Source organism: Ambystoma mexicanum, chromosome 1p, assembly GCF_040938575.1.
Source record: "Ambystoma mexicanum isolate Mex_15411 chromosome 1p, UKY_AmexF1_1, whole genome shotgun sequence".
Taxonomy (NCBI): Eukaryota; Metazoa; Chordata; class Amphibia; order Caudata; family Ambystomatidae; genus Ambystoma; species Ambystoma mexicanum.
In genome coordinates, this window is record NC_090921.1 from 598,304,082 (window position 1) to 598,318,960 (window position 14,879).

General features: G+C 48.4%; 1 protein-coding gene across 3 annotated transcripts in view; it reads right to left on the reverse strand.

Moving 5' to 3' along the window:
• The window catches only part of ACSBG2 (acyl-CoA synthetase bubblegum family member 2), an 811,342-nt gene that overhangs the window by 72,222 nt on the left and 724,241 nt on the right, over positions 1–14,879 (reverse strand). For all 3 annotated transcript variants that reach the window (XM_069649557.1, XM_069649556.1, XM_069649555.1), the window contains exon 12: positions 1,056–1,273. In XM_069649557.1, coding sequence (XP_069505658.1) covers positions 1,056–1,273 — 218 coding nt within the window. The remainder of the gene's footprint in view (positions 1–1,055; positions 1,274–14,879) is intronic.

A 14,879-nucleotide genomic window follows, 5' to 3' on the forward strand; every position in this document is an offset into this window, starting at 1 on the left:
AATAGGGCTGGTTAAAAAAAATCCACCTCAACACAGAGCATTGCATAGTTTTCACTTGGACAAAGCCATCCTAAGAACTCATCTTCTTACTAATCAAAGGTGTTGTGGTATTTTCATATAAAAATAGATCTTTTTCTCCCCTGTTTTCCTAACTCCTTTTACGAGGTGGAAAGCCTCTGGCACAATCTTGCATGCTCAAGTTGCATCTAAAACACAATAAAACTATCTGTGCTTCTTAAAGGCTCTTCATTTCATATGGAAGTTGTAACCCCGGCAAGCAAACTTACAAGAAATTCTATTGTTAGCTATGAGGTCTACTTTATCTTGGAGTGGCAAGCAAAGGTTCGAATTGCTCCTTCTTTGTGTCCCTTTAGATGCTTTATACAAAGGAGACCTGTAGGATTGTCAATTGTGTGATACAGACACTATGCATTAGTTATCTCCAAATCATAGGCTCAATTTGATAAAGTGGGTTTGGTCTTTACTCAGGCGGAATAGTGACTTGACCTACCATTAAGTACAAGTTAATCACTGTAGTGACACGTTTGCTGCTACGCTTAGTTACCATTCCTCCAGTTGATATCCCCTTCCTCATCCTTCTCGCAATCTGTAGCCCTTTAAATAGGTGGAAAGTAGTTCATGAGATAAGGGGAATCAGTGGGGATATGATTAGTAGGATGGGGCAGGGAAACAAGAGAGGAATATAGCCTGGCTGTTAAGCACGCAAACCTGTCCCCCTCCTTTTTTGGAAATGCTCATACGCAGTGCAAAAACTGTTACAATACCTTAACTGACATTCAATGAGTCAGGAAGGGGAACCAAATGCTAGCAGTGCACCATTCCCCAATTCACCATGATAAGTAATGTGTACTTTCTTTCACAAGGCACTTTATATGATGGGGCCCTACGTGACTCACGGACACCCTATGACCACAGCAGAAATGCAAGTTGAAAGGTAGCAATATTTACCAAACTAAGGAATAAAAAAAGCTAATCCACGCTTGGGCCATGCAATTCCTAATTAATTAGCTTTTAAACACTAAACACGACTATACCTTTAATTCTGCCAGTAATGAACAGAAATCCTTGCTCGTCATGCTTTCCAAGGTCACCCGAATGCAACCACCCTTCCTCATCCAAAGATTCCTTGGTTTTATCTTCCATGTTGAGGTATCCCATAAAGACATGCCTCCCCCAGAAAAGTATCTCTCCACTCCCGTCACTCTCTGGTTGGGATAGCTTTGTTCTGCATCCTGCAATCACTTTGCCACAACTGAAACAAAAATAAGTTAATTATACAATAATCTGGAGGGGAACCTCAAAAGTACCATTCTTCACGCTTTTGCAGCCAAGTTTTTGTATTACACTGTGCCTATATTCAAGCATGTTCTCTCAAAAGCATAAAAATACTGATCAGATGTGGTGAGAGTTTTAGAGAGCAGGACGACTCTTTGCGTGATAAAATGAGACACTTTTTTTGCCATAGTCCGTATCTCAATAGTTATCTGTGTGCAACATGGGAAAAGGTGGAGTGGTCTTTTCTGTGATGAAAACTCAGTGGTGTTTTATACTGGCAGGGGTCAGATAGAGAATTTTAAACATCAACGGTACCATGTGTCACCTGTGTTAACAGAATATTACTCCCCGCCTTCCATGTAATTTGAATCTGTAACAAAGCAGTATAGATCATTTACGAGTCACAGGTCTACCCTGTAGGGGGCGTTGCCGAGCAACAATGAAGATGGCTTCATAGCCGAGGAACTCCGGAGCGTAGGAGATTTCTCTTGAAACACGCTATGGAGTGACTTTATATCATATTCAATACCATTATTTGATTCCAGAACACTACGACGTGCAGCAGATTTATTTCTTTTGGAATGCTTACAAATATTCCTGACCGCATCGGTTATCATTCAGCATGCGTCGCTACATGGAGCTAGTTTACCTCACGGATTCGCTCTCACTAATATGACCATGTTAAATACTTTTGCAATTTCACCAGCTTTACACATACCGGCTGAGGCTGTCCGACACCACCCATCTTTAATTCCATGTTCATCAAGATCTGCGAATACATGGATGGAATGATAGTGAGGCCTGGGGCAGCGGCGTCTTGTAGAAAGTAAGTCTTAGTTACTTACCTGTAACTGTATTTCTCCAACATTGGTATCTTTCATAAATTCAGATGCTTGAATATTCCCCGTCATCAGACTGGGAATCCTCAGTGATAAAAATAATTATCAATTTTTTTTTTAATATACATACATTGCTACATAGAAATACATGCACATTGCCCATTATGGCCTATGAGCCATTCTATTGTGTAGTCCCTACACCTCACTTTGCTCCTTTATGACCCCAACCAATGAGGTGGCAGGGCTTAATCTTCGCCCCAGGCAGCCATCTTCAGATTTTGAACCGTAGAAACTACAGTATGATGGATGCGGAGCGTAGGATCAGCCTCTCAGGGGAGGCAGGTGGGCGCATGTGAATCTATGAAAGATACCAATGCTGGAGAAATACAGTTACAGGTAACTAACTAAGACGTCTCCAGCATTGGATCTTACATAGATTCAGATGCTTGAATAGAATACCAAGCAGTTAAAAAAATCCCACCATATTATCCATATATGCAAATACAGAAAACATTTCTGATCAAACCTTTACCATGCAGCAACACAACGGTTACATTCTCCGGGAAAGGTGGGAAAAGGAGGCTGGTCCTACCTTATGCAAAGAGATGGCGGAGCACTGCCTGTCCAACTGCAGTTTCTTTGTTGGCATCTTCAGCCAGGCAGTAGTGTTTTACGAACGTGTTCAGAGTGCTCCATGTGGCGACTCTGCATATGTCCTTCAAGGCCACCCCTGCGTGGAATGCTGTGGACGCCTCTCTCCCTCTGGTGGAGAGAGGCTTAGGAAGGCGGTCACCTTTCTTTAGATGGCTGTGGGTGATGCAAGAGGAGACCCGGCGTGCCAGACCTTGTTTGGAAATTGTATGGCCAGAGAAAGCGATGAGCAGTCTATTTGAAAACCGGAACTCCTGAGTCCTTTGCAAATAAAACTTTGAAACTCTTGCTATGTCGAGAGAATGCAATGTTTGTTCTGCTTCCGAAGAATGATTCTGGAAGAAAGTTGGTAAGACAAGGCGTTCCGTGAGCGTCATTTCCGATACTACCTTCGGAAGGAACTTAGGGTGTGGTCTTAAAATGACACGTTCCTTATGGAACAAGGTGAAGGGAGGTTCAGAAGATAAGGCTTGTAACTCATTGATCTTCCTGGCTGAGGTAATGGCTATCAAGAAAGCCCTTTTCCAAGACAAGAGTTTTATGTCGCATCTGTGGATGGGCTCGTAAGGAGGCTCCATGAGGGCTTTCAGCACAGTGTTTAAGCTCCAGGTTGGGACCGGCGTGGGCGTAGGCAGGTAAGGAAGACCTTAACAGCCGGAAGGGAAAGTGAAGACTGCGTCTCCGGAGCCGTCGTCTATGCCATAATGGCTGACAGGTGGACCTTGATTGAAGACAGCGAAAGACCTGCTTTGGCTAAGTGTAATAAGTAGGGAAGTACTTGCTCAACCGAAGCGGTGAGAGAATCAATAGCATATGTTTCACACCACTTGGAAAAACAAGGCCATTTCCTAGTGTAAGTGATGCGTGTGGAAGGCACCCTTGAGGCCCGGATAATATCCCAGCATTCCGCAGGCAGATTGAGATTCATCAGTTTGAGCTGCAGGAACCAGGCCTTGAGAGACAGGCTCGCTGGTTCGTGATGGAAGACCTTGCAGTTCTGCTGCGTCAATAGATACTGATGTGCCTTGAGGCGAATCGGGGGCCATCGGGACAGGTGCTGTAGGGTCGAGTACCAGACCGGCCATGCCCAGTACGGTGCGATTAGAATCATAGAACATTTCTGCTCTCAGTCTGCGTAGTATCCTGGATCTGAGGGGAAAGTGGGGAAAGGCATATAGGAATTTCCTTGTCCAATCCACTGAGAATGCGTCTCCTACTGACTGACTCTGGGTACCTGAGGCGAACCTTTTGCATTTCTTGTTGGCTCTGTTGGCAAAAAGATTGAGATGTAGATGGCTCCATAAGGCGAAAATCCGTTGGGCTTCCTTCTCGTCCAGCTCCCATTTGTGAGAAGACGTGTAGTCCCTGCTCAGCTTGTCCGCTAGGACATTGTCCACTCCCGTAAGATGTTCCGCCTTGATTTGGACTCAGTGATAAGGACCCATGCCCATAGTAGTTGAGCTTCTTGAGACAAGATCTCTGACCTTGTGCCTCCTTGCTTGTTTGTGTAGTGCATGGAGGTCATGTTGTCTGTACAGCGAGTACCTGCCCCGCTACTACCGGAAGGAAAGCTTTCAGTGCCCACCGAATGGCCCCGAGTTCCAACACGTTGATGTGAAGTTGTGACTCCTGGGGTGACCCGGAGCCCTTGGTTTGTAGGTCCGCAAGATGAGCGCCCCAGCCCGAAAGAGGCACATCTGTCCTTAAGTGAAAGGTCGACGTTGGTGTCTGAAACAGTATTCCCTGTAAAAGGCTCTGCGGAGTGTTCCAACGTCGAATAACCCTGTGCAGAGACGTAGGAATCTGGAAAATGTCCTCCCACGAACCAAGAGCTTGTTTCCATTGGTGATCCAGCGCCTCCTGAACAGGCCTCATGCGAAGCCTGCAATTTGGTATGAGAAATATACATGAGGACATCATGCCCAGGAGGGACTTGTAAGAGCGCATTGATGTTGTTTCTCTCCTTCAGAAACAAGAAGTCAAGTGGAGAATTGCTGATGCTCTTTCTGCCGACGGTCGCACTCTGAGAATGTTGGTGTCAAGATCGGCTCCAAGAAAAGAAACTGTCTTGCTGGGAACTGGACAAGACTTCACGTCATTTATGGCGAAACCCAACCCTCTTAGGAGATTTGTTATCCTTGAAACCACCAAGCATGCGCTTGAGGTGGAATTCGATCTCATCAACCAGTCGTCCAGATATGGAAAAACTTCTGTTCTTGTCCTCCTGAGTTTTGCAGCCACTGGCGCTAGGCATTTTGTAAACACCCTTGGTGCTGATCTCCGACAGAACAGAAGCACTCGAAACTGAAAATGAAGATCGCCTACAGTGAACCTGAGAAATCTTCTGTGTGCTGGATGGATCGGTACATGGAAATATGCGTCCTCCAAGTCTAGAGTGGCCAAGAAATCGTGCATGTTTAGCCAAGGGAGCACTCGTTGCAGGGTTGTTATCTTGAATCTGATGCGCTTGATATATTTGTTTAGCGCCCTCAGGTCCAAGATGGGTGGCCATTGACCATTCATTTTGACGAGGAAGAAACCCTTGCCCTTAAGAGAGTACGGTACTGGCTCTAGTGCTGCTTTGTGCAGCAGTTTCTGGATTTCGGACATGACTTGCTTTAACACATGTACCCTGCGCGGAGCCGGGAGTAAGGAAGGGGGCTGGTCTAAAAATTCCAAGGTTTGTCCCTCGCGCACCACCTGTAACACCCATTTGTCTGATGTTATTGACTGTCAGCGTTGGTAGTCTAGTACTGGCTCACACTTCAACTCCCCAATCAGGGTGTGACGTTGAGGGGGAGGAGCTAGACTGTCAGTTTTGCTTGCTCTGCGACTTCCCTTGAGCAGCGCCCCGCCTTCCTCTCTGGGCATACTTATTGGAAGATTGGTATTTGGAGTCCTGGTATGAACTACCTTGCGACTTCTGGCCCTAGGAAGGGTGGTTGAAACCTCTGTACTTCGAGGATGAACCTTGAAAGGGACGAAACGACCGGCGATCCTTGTCCTTCTCTTTCAAGGAGCTGATAGCACGTGCCGTGTCCATATCCGTTTTGATTCCTTTGAGGTGGTCATCAAGCTTTTTTCAAAAGAGTTCTTGACCATCGAAGGCTATATCCAAAATCTGCGCTTGGACCTCAGGTCTGAAATTGGTAGCCTTCATCCAGGCCCGTCTTGTCAGTACTGTGGGCCATCTGCCGGAAACCTAACTCCGCCACATCGAATGCAGCGTCAATCGTTTGATCTGAAGCTGCTTCCCCATTGGCGATAATCGACCTGGCTTCCTCCTGGAGTTCTACAGGCAGCTGTTTGGCCAGCTTGGACGTACGGAGCCAAAGCTTGCAGTCGAATCTCGCCATCATGGCCAGCACGTTGCCCGCACTGATGGTAAGTGATGCTGACACTTTCCTGCCCAAAGCCTCTAGTTTGCGACCGTCCTTGTCCGGTGGGGCTGATAGAGGCGATGCTGGATTGGCCAACTTTTTCCTGGCTGCTACTGTTGATAACCAAATCCAGTTTTGTAGGACCTCGAAGACAGGAGCAGACTCCAGAGCCTTGTACTTTTTCTCTGGCCTGGAAACTAGAGCCGGAGTGAATAAGGGTGTGGCCATTATCTTGGATCCGGACTCCCAAATGATGTCGAGGAGAGGAATGGTAGTAACAATTCTCCTACGCTTGTCCCTGTGCTCATAGAGCACTGACTTCTCCTCCGATGTGACCTGTAATTGGAACAATTCTGCGGCTTTGCCGATGATGGTATGAAAAGAGACTAGATCATCTGGTGTTGAAGAACCACCCAGAGAATCTTTCTTTCTTGACTTTTTTGAAAATGTAATCGTGGCATTCACTGGTGTCCGGTTCTTGCGTGATCTCGCCTTCTTCCGGTTTAGAAAACTCTGAAAGGATCTTCTTGCCAGTCTGAGACCAAAACACTGTGCATCGATGCCTGAGAAGGGACCCTTGTCAGTGAAGGACTGAGTGTCCTGCTCCTAGACCTGCGCGGTGGCTCGGGTGAATGGACCCTCTTCTGTGGACTACTCCTGGAAGGCGAATGTCTTGGCGTGCTTTGTCGAGGTGAAAACCCCCTCTGCGGAAGGTTAGACTCTCTCAGTAGAGTTGTCTTGCTTTTTTCATTTTGTCGTCTGTTGAGCTATTCAATGATCCTTTGCATTGATAACATTAGCACAGGATCATAAGAATCAGCAGGCATCTCTGTAGTAGGTTGTCAAGGAGGACTGTTTCTTAGGTGTAAGACTGTTGTTCCTCAACAAACTCAGCGTCTGAAAATTCCTCTGAAAATAGATAATTGAGTTGCCTGTGGTTCAGGAGCGTCCACAAACTACGGTGGTGCGTCTAAAGACTGAGGGAGACTTTCCTCATTGGTTGGCTTAACAGTGGCGTCAGCGAGGGGCGTTTTGGAGCCTATTGCTTCTGTCGGTAACGGAACTCACGGTGCCGACGACGGAGCCGTGGTCGGAGTTTTCTTCAACGACGGCCTCGTCGATGGCGGTTCCGTAGACGAAGATTTTGTCGATGGTAGCTTACCTTTATCTGTCGACAAACGCATGGAAGAAGATTTCGTGGACGGTAACTTCTCCGTCGACGAGTGCTTCGAGGACGGTTTCACTCACCTGGTATCCACAGGGGCGCCACATGATCCTGGATGGAGGTCTAAGCACTATCCCGGACCCCTCTCTACTTGGTTCTGTGCCAGATGTTGGGTAGCGCCTATAACAGGAGAATGGAGGGTTAAGATACTGGTTCTGTGATGGGTGGACTCCCACCTCCCTCTGGTCCAAATCCCCTCCCTTGGGGTTATAGCTCACCTTAGGTTTTTGTGCATTGAACTCTCCGCCCTGCGCCTCTGTGCAGGGGAACGTGGTTGGTGCGGGCGTTCCGTGGACCTAGTTGCTTCACTGGTCCATGTGCCCTTATGTCGGGTCCAGACTGGCTGTGAATCCGACTCTGCTGTCTTCCAGGTGAGTTGTAATGTCTTTTCCGTCTTTATTCTGTCTCTTTCCCTCAGTTTTCTCTGTTTTCTTGGCGTCTTGCTCCACTACTCTGTTCCCCAACAATGTCTTTTTGTTTTCACAGGGAATGTTGCGATCTCGGAGTTGCTGGGCCGATGGCGAAAACCACGATGCTAACCTTAAATAATTGCTTAATTAATTAGTTAATTGCTAACCTGTGTTCTCTTCTCTTCTTTGTACAGGTTGCAGGGATGTCCCGGAGTGATGAGCGATCGAAGCGCTGCTTGCCCAGGTAAGTGCTTTGTTAATGCTGACCTTGTTCCGTCTCCATTGCAGGCTGCGGTGAAACCCAGAGATGAGCAGGGTAAGAGAAGCACAGGGTGCTGCCAGGACTCGCTGCTTGCCCAGGTAAGAATTGTTATTAATGCTGTCCTTGTTTCTTTACCTTTGCAGGTTGCGGCAAACTCCGTAGATGGGTGAGGTAAGCGAAGCGCAGGATGGATTCAAGGCTGGTTACTTCACAGGTAAGTGTTCTTGCTCGCTAATGCGGTTCTTGTTCTTCCAGGTTATTAATGGAATCAGGATCTACGGCTTCAGGGTCAGGCCACCGGAGAAGCAGAGGAGCAGGAGCTGGACACAGTGAGCGTTACGCTGCAGGAGTGCAGAACACGAAGCGTGTTCTGCTGTTTGGGTGTGGTTTAAATAGCCTAGGTAAAGTAGTTCCAGGCCCAGCCACACCCAAAACACTAGACCGCATGGCTTGGTTCTAAAGAACTGAGATGTGCAATAGACCTACATGATTCCATGTAGGATTTTGATGAAGTGTTAAGGCCCTTGGGGCCGGTGTGAAGGGCTTTAGCCCCACTGCTGCCAGGGGCTGTTATACCTGATGGGTCAGGGTCATGGATCGTGACAAACTCGCTGACGAGGACTTAGTCGTGGACGATGCGGTTTGCATGGTGGTCGATGAGAATGCCGTCGACGGCTTGGTGGACAACGGACCTCTATCTTTACTGCCGCTCGTAGATGGCCTCTCCGTGGATGACCCCCCCCCCCTCCCGGTTTTTTGCAAACTCCTCCTTACCTCTGGAGGTAGTTTTTGCCGTTTTATGGCTTGTAGAGTCCAGAGGAGGAAGGAAAGGTATAATTTGCAGCTTCCTCTTGGGAGTGGGAGAGTAGCTCATTTCCACTGAAGAAGCCCTTCTTTTAGAAGTTTGCTTCTCAGCCAACTTGCTGGAGTGAACAGGGGCTGTCTTCGCAGATTCCGCATCAGATGAAAGTTCCTTAGCTTCCAAATCCAGTAGAAGTCTTCCATCCCTGTCTTGTACGGTTTTAGTTGAGACTTGCAAATGTGACATTTCTGAATGTCATGAGGATAAAGACAGTATATACAATGATCATGGGGATCTTTCATGTAAACCACCTTTCTCTTGCACCTCGTGCAATCCCTGAAGAGGGAAGGCTTCTGGTCAGCCATCTGAAGAGAAAGTTCACTCGACGAATTCTGGGTCAAAACATTTTTTTGACACCCCAAAAACCAGTGGAGATAGCCCCTAGCCAGGGGAATGTGGTAGAGTATATAAAAAATATACACTACTGAAAAATTTGAAGTAAATTCGAAAAAGCTCATTGAGCTTGAGGATTCCCTGTGCCAATTAGACTGCAGTGAACAATCTGAAGATGGCTGCCTGGGGCGGAGCTGAAGCCCTACCACCTCATTGGTTGGGGTCATAAAGGACCAAAGTGAGGTGGAGGGACTACACAATAGAATGGCGCATAGGCCATAATGGGCTAGGTAGCAATGTATGTATATTAAAATAATTGTAATAATTATTTTTATCACCGGGGATTCCCAGTCTGACGGGGAATATTCAAGCATCTGAATCTATGAAAGATCCAAATGCTGGAGAACCCAACATGCTTAGTCAGCTGACTGGGACGACGCGCAGCAGGCAACCCGCGCGGATTTGGGATACACTCCTTTTACACTAGAAAGGCATTTGCTGGTACGTTTTCAAAAGGGTTTACCTCAGCTAACTGCTGATACTTCTAAGATTAAAAGTCAAACTCTTATTAAGTATCGGAAGAAACGTTTTTTTAGAATTCTTCAAATAAATAACCTCATTTAGACTCTCAATACTGGTACTTTCCTGTAACTGAAGTATTCCATTTCTTTTTTTTTTTAACTTTTTTTTATTTGACTTGACAGCACAACAATGGACATAGGGAGCCACATGGCACCAGCATTAAGAGCAAGCAATGCGGGTGATAAACAGTACATATTGAGTACAGTGACGCGTATTGACAAAAGGCAATATACAAAGTATTGTTAACATGCACCAGACAGATCAACATCTATGAGGAGCCTCCCGGGGAAGTAGGGGGAGAAGTTGATGGGGGGGCCATGGCAGACAGTCTCGGAATCTCGATGTCCCTTGGCCTAGAGTGTGAATGCTGCATCGTGTTCCAGGACTGCTCCGTGTCATGAGCCCATGTGACCGATCTGAGCCATTGCGTATAGGTAGGCGCTCTAGGGCGGAGCCAACAAAGTAATATGCAGCGGACTGCCAGGAGCATGCAGAGACCTTCCAGTTTCTTAGAATCGCGGGGTACCTGAGGAAGGTCATGGAACAAGCAGTGCAGTGGGGTGGGGTGGGGGTAATCGAGTGTTCCAGAATATCAGACAGTGTGGAGCAAATGCCTAGCCAAAATTGGGTCAACCGGGGACAAAGCCACAACATGTGTATATAGGAGGCTTGATCCGCGCCACACCTGGGGCAGGAGGGAGGGGTGGCGCAGAACATGCGATGAAGTCTCATAGGTGTATGATGATACCTGTGTGGGATTTTGAACTGGACGAGTTTAAATTTAGTGTTGTAGGACACATCGTGGGTACGAGAACACATCCGGGACCACCTCTCATCGGTAATCTCAGTACAGAGGTCCTCCTCCCATCTGCGCCTCAGCACGGTGAAGTGGGGGGCAGCTCTAGTCTGTAATAAGGAGTAGAGTCTCGACACCTTGCCTCTGAAGGAGAGAAAGGAGCAGAGCTCCGCCACTATAGGTTCATCAGGGGGCAAGGCGGGGGAAGTCTGGATATCTGGAGGACTTGAGATGTTCACGGAGTGAAGTGTATTGTAGCCACACCGAGGGACGGCGCCTGAGTGAAGGAGGGAGATCAGACTATTCGATAAAGCTTCCTTGTTCAAAGGCATCGCGTAGTGTCAGAAAGCCAGCATCGGCCCGGTGAGTGACCACTGAATGCGGAATGTGTGGGACATCAGGAAAGAAGTTCCACAATGGCAGATCTCTGTGAAATGGGTGGGGTATGCCGACCATGGTCCAGAGTTTGGTCAAAGCCAGGGATGTGCTGGCCACAGGGTTCGCAGAGTTTGAGTCAGGGGGGATTGGTTTGAGGACCAGGGAACCGATCACAGACCGTTAGTTTCTCGAGGCGAACATGTGAGGGGAAATCAATGGTGTTGAACCAGTATGCAACTGTGATTGGGCCACCACCCAGTATCTGATGAAATCGGGTGCGCTGAATCCGCCCAACGCCTTAGGAGCGGTCAGTGTGGATAATTTGCGGCGGACAGCCCCCAGAGTGCCAGAGGAAGGTGTTACATATGCCGCGCAGTGTCTGGAAAAAAATATCCCCGGGCCACAGAGGCAGATTGGTGAATCGGTACAGTAATTGGGGTAATACAATCATTTTGAGTATTCTGATTCTGACGGCTAGTGAGAGGGGAAGTTTAGTCCAGCTGGAGGTTTTGGCCTCCAGGTTAGTTAGGTAACTCTGGTAGTTGTCGTCACGTAGATGCGACGTGCGTCGGGAGACCACCACCCCCAGGTAGGTGAAGCTAGACGGAGACCAGTTGAAGCCATGTAAATCGGCGGGGGGGGGGGGGGTTGTGTCGAGTCTGTGAGTGGAAACAATGTAGACTTGCAACAGTTTACTTTCAGACCGGATATGTCCCCAAAACGGGCCACATCTGCCAGTATAGGGGCAAGATTAATTTCAGGGGAGCGAACATACAGCAGGGCATCGTCAGCGTAGAGGGAGACTATATCAGTTTGGCCGGATGTGCGCAAACCCCTGTGCGAGTGCGATTGCCAAATCATATCAGCGAAGGGCTCCACGGCTATGGCAAAAATGAGAGGGGAGAAGGGGCATCCTTGGCGTGTACCTCTAGATATCTGGAAGGGGGAAGATCATCTGTCTTCCGTGCGGACTTTGGCCGACGGAGCGGTATAAAGAAGCTTTTTCCAGGTACGGAAGTTGGGGCCAAATTTGCATTTCTCGAGAACACGCCACAGGTATTTCCACAAGACCGAATCAAATACCTTCTGCATATCCAATGTAGCTGCAACTGCCTGCGTGGCCGGGTCGATTCGACTGATTATATTGAAGAGCCTCCTTAAATTTAAGAAAGTGGATCTACCGGGGACGAAACCGGCCTGTCTGGGTGGATAATATGGGACATGTACGGGGCTAAGCGGTTGGCAAATATTTTAATATCGCTATTAATCAGCGAGAGTGGTCGGTAGGAACTGCACTGCGTAGGGGGTTTACTAGGTTTAAGGAGCACTGTAATCAGTGCCTCCCAGAGAGACGGTGGAAGTATGCCCTTGTCGCACGATTCTTCCCATAGGGTCAGCAGGTGTGGCGCTAGTTGGGACTTGTATAGTTTATAGAAGTCCATCGGAAGACCATCTGGGCCGGGAGCCTTCCCAGATGCCAGTGACTCAATGGCCTCTACAATTTCCTCCAGGGTGAAGGGCCTCTCGAGGAGGCCACTAGCGTCGGCTGATGGGACCGATAGAGGAAGGTTGTCTAAGTAGGAGTCAATTTTGGGAATCTGGGATCTGTCATCCTCCGAATATAGGGAGGTGTAGAATGAGAAGAACTCCGAATTGATGTCTTGAGGGGAGGTGGCGAGTGTGCCATCTGGTCTAGTTATGGCCGGTATATTGGGGGCACTGAATTCACGACGTAGCAGTCTGTCCAGCATCCAGCCGGGCCATTCTCCTTCACCGTATTCCCTCGCCGATCGAGGGGAGTCCAGGAACTTAACCTTGCGCTCGGCAAGGCCACGGAACCTGTCCAGCTCAAATCCCAGCGCCGCTAGAGTGGCCGGGGAGTGATCTACAGCGTATTGGGATTCATAGATGGCCAGGGATGATTCGCTGGAAGCAATGTCAGCACGGATGCCCTTCAGGATGCCACTGCTCTAGGAGATGGCGACCCCTCTTGTGTATGCTTTGAAGGATTCCCAGGGTACAGCTTGTGTTGAAACAGAATTTGTGTTAATCTCAAATATTCCTCGATGGAGGATTCGAGCTTGGAAGCAAAAACCTGGTCAAGAAGCGCGTGGGGACTCATCCTCCACTGTCTGGTTTTATTGGCGTCTAATCCCCAGTTTAAGGAGATGAGCGCCGGTGAATGGTCCGATAGTGTCCTGGGGAGAATGGCCAGTTGAGATATACATCTGACCAGTATGTCTGTGATAAGCCATCTATCTATTCTAGAGTGGGAATCGTGCACTGAGGAATAAAAGGAATATGTACGGCTTTCGGGGTACATCAGACGCCAGGCATCCACCAGTGCCAGCCGGGGGAGCGAGGTCAGGATAGTATATGCTGCCCTAGACAGTTTGCGAGGCCGAGAACCGGACCTATCCAGGGTGACATCAAGTTTCGTATTGAAGTCCCCGCCCCATAAGATTGGAATCAGGGGGTAGCTCTCTACTAGAGTGGTCAGGTGGAGGTAGAAGTCAGGGTCGTCGACGTTGGGACCATATATGTTCAGGATGACTATCTCCTGATGTTGTGGTACACCAGTGATCAGCACAAATATTCCAAGTGGATCTATATGGGAGTGGTGACACGTGAACTTCAGACTTTTATGTATTAGGGTGAGGGTGCCACGGCTCTGAGTGGAATAGTTAGTGTAATACCTCTGGGGACCCCACTGCTTGGCAAACCGTTCACATTGCTCCGAGCGAGCGTGGGTTTCCTGTAAGCATAGTATCTTTACCCCGTGGCGTTCGGCGTGGAGCTGAATCTGTCGCATCTTTTTGTAATTGCCTAATCCCCTGCTGTTCCAGCTCATAAAGGTCAGGGTAGTGTCAGCCATATTTGAGGGGGTAATGGTGAAATAAGTAAGAGTGGATTTCCGGAAAATGCAAGATGTATACTCTGGATGTTTGCGATCACATGTCTACATGTAAAAAGCGTTTTGGCGCGGTGCATGCGGTGCCTCCGGAGGCTGTCAAGACTTTTTAAAACCATAAAGTCCCCTCCCCACCCCCCGCCCACATCCCTCCCCCAATCAGAGGGACGAAACCCGAACAAAACCAAAACAACCATACATTTTTAGGCATTAGCGCCTGGGGGTCTGTTAGCAGCCGGGCGATGGCGCGCCGGACCGAGAAGAGTGTTAGGAGAGTTATGCTATGTAATAGGATAAAGCAGGGTGTTTAGAGTGGGTGCGGGTTACAGCGGGCCTAGGTCTACAAACAGAGGACCAATGGAAGCATGGGGGTGTAGCCACGTGCCTCGACCCGGAAACGCAAGAGTTGGGTGTAGTTCCAGCTTGGGCGAGTCAGGGTCCCGGGTTATAATCACAGCAGCAGCAGCTGGGTTGTAGTGCCGGGTGGCACCCAGCTGGGGCCCAACAAGAGACGGATATTACTGCATAGAATGCAACAGCAAGGCGTGGGGGGTCACTTACGCAGAGAAGTAATGGAGCAACCTTATCAAAATCAACAACAAATATACTACGGTGGGAACGTGGCCATCGTGGGGGGGCGCCGTGGCAGTCCCACACGTGGCATAGGTACGGTAACAACCATTGAAACACATGAAACTTATATTAGCACTGTTTAGATCAACCAGGGATGTGTTAGTCTATACATTTCGCAGCCTCTTCTGGGATGGTGAAAAAGCATGTTTGGTTGGAGTGTTCAATCTGCAGTTTAGCAGGGAAGAGCATGGAGTATTTGACTCCTAAGTCTCAAAGTCTCTTTTTGACCGCAAGGAAGGTCTTACACTCTTGTTGCACAGCTACAGAGTAATCCGGGTACAGGTGTATCCTTGCCGCCCCAAGATGTAGCTCCCCCTTGGC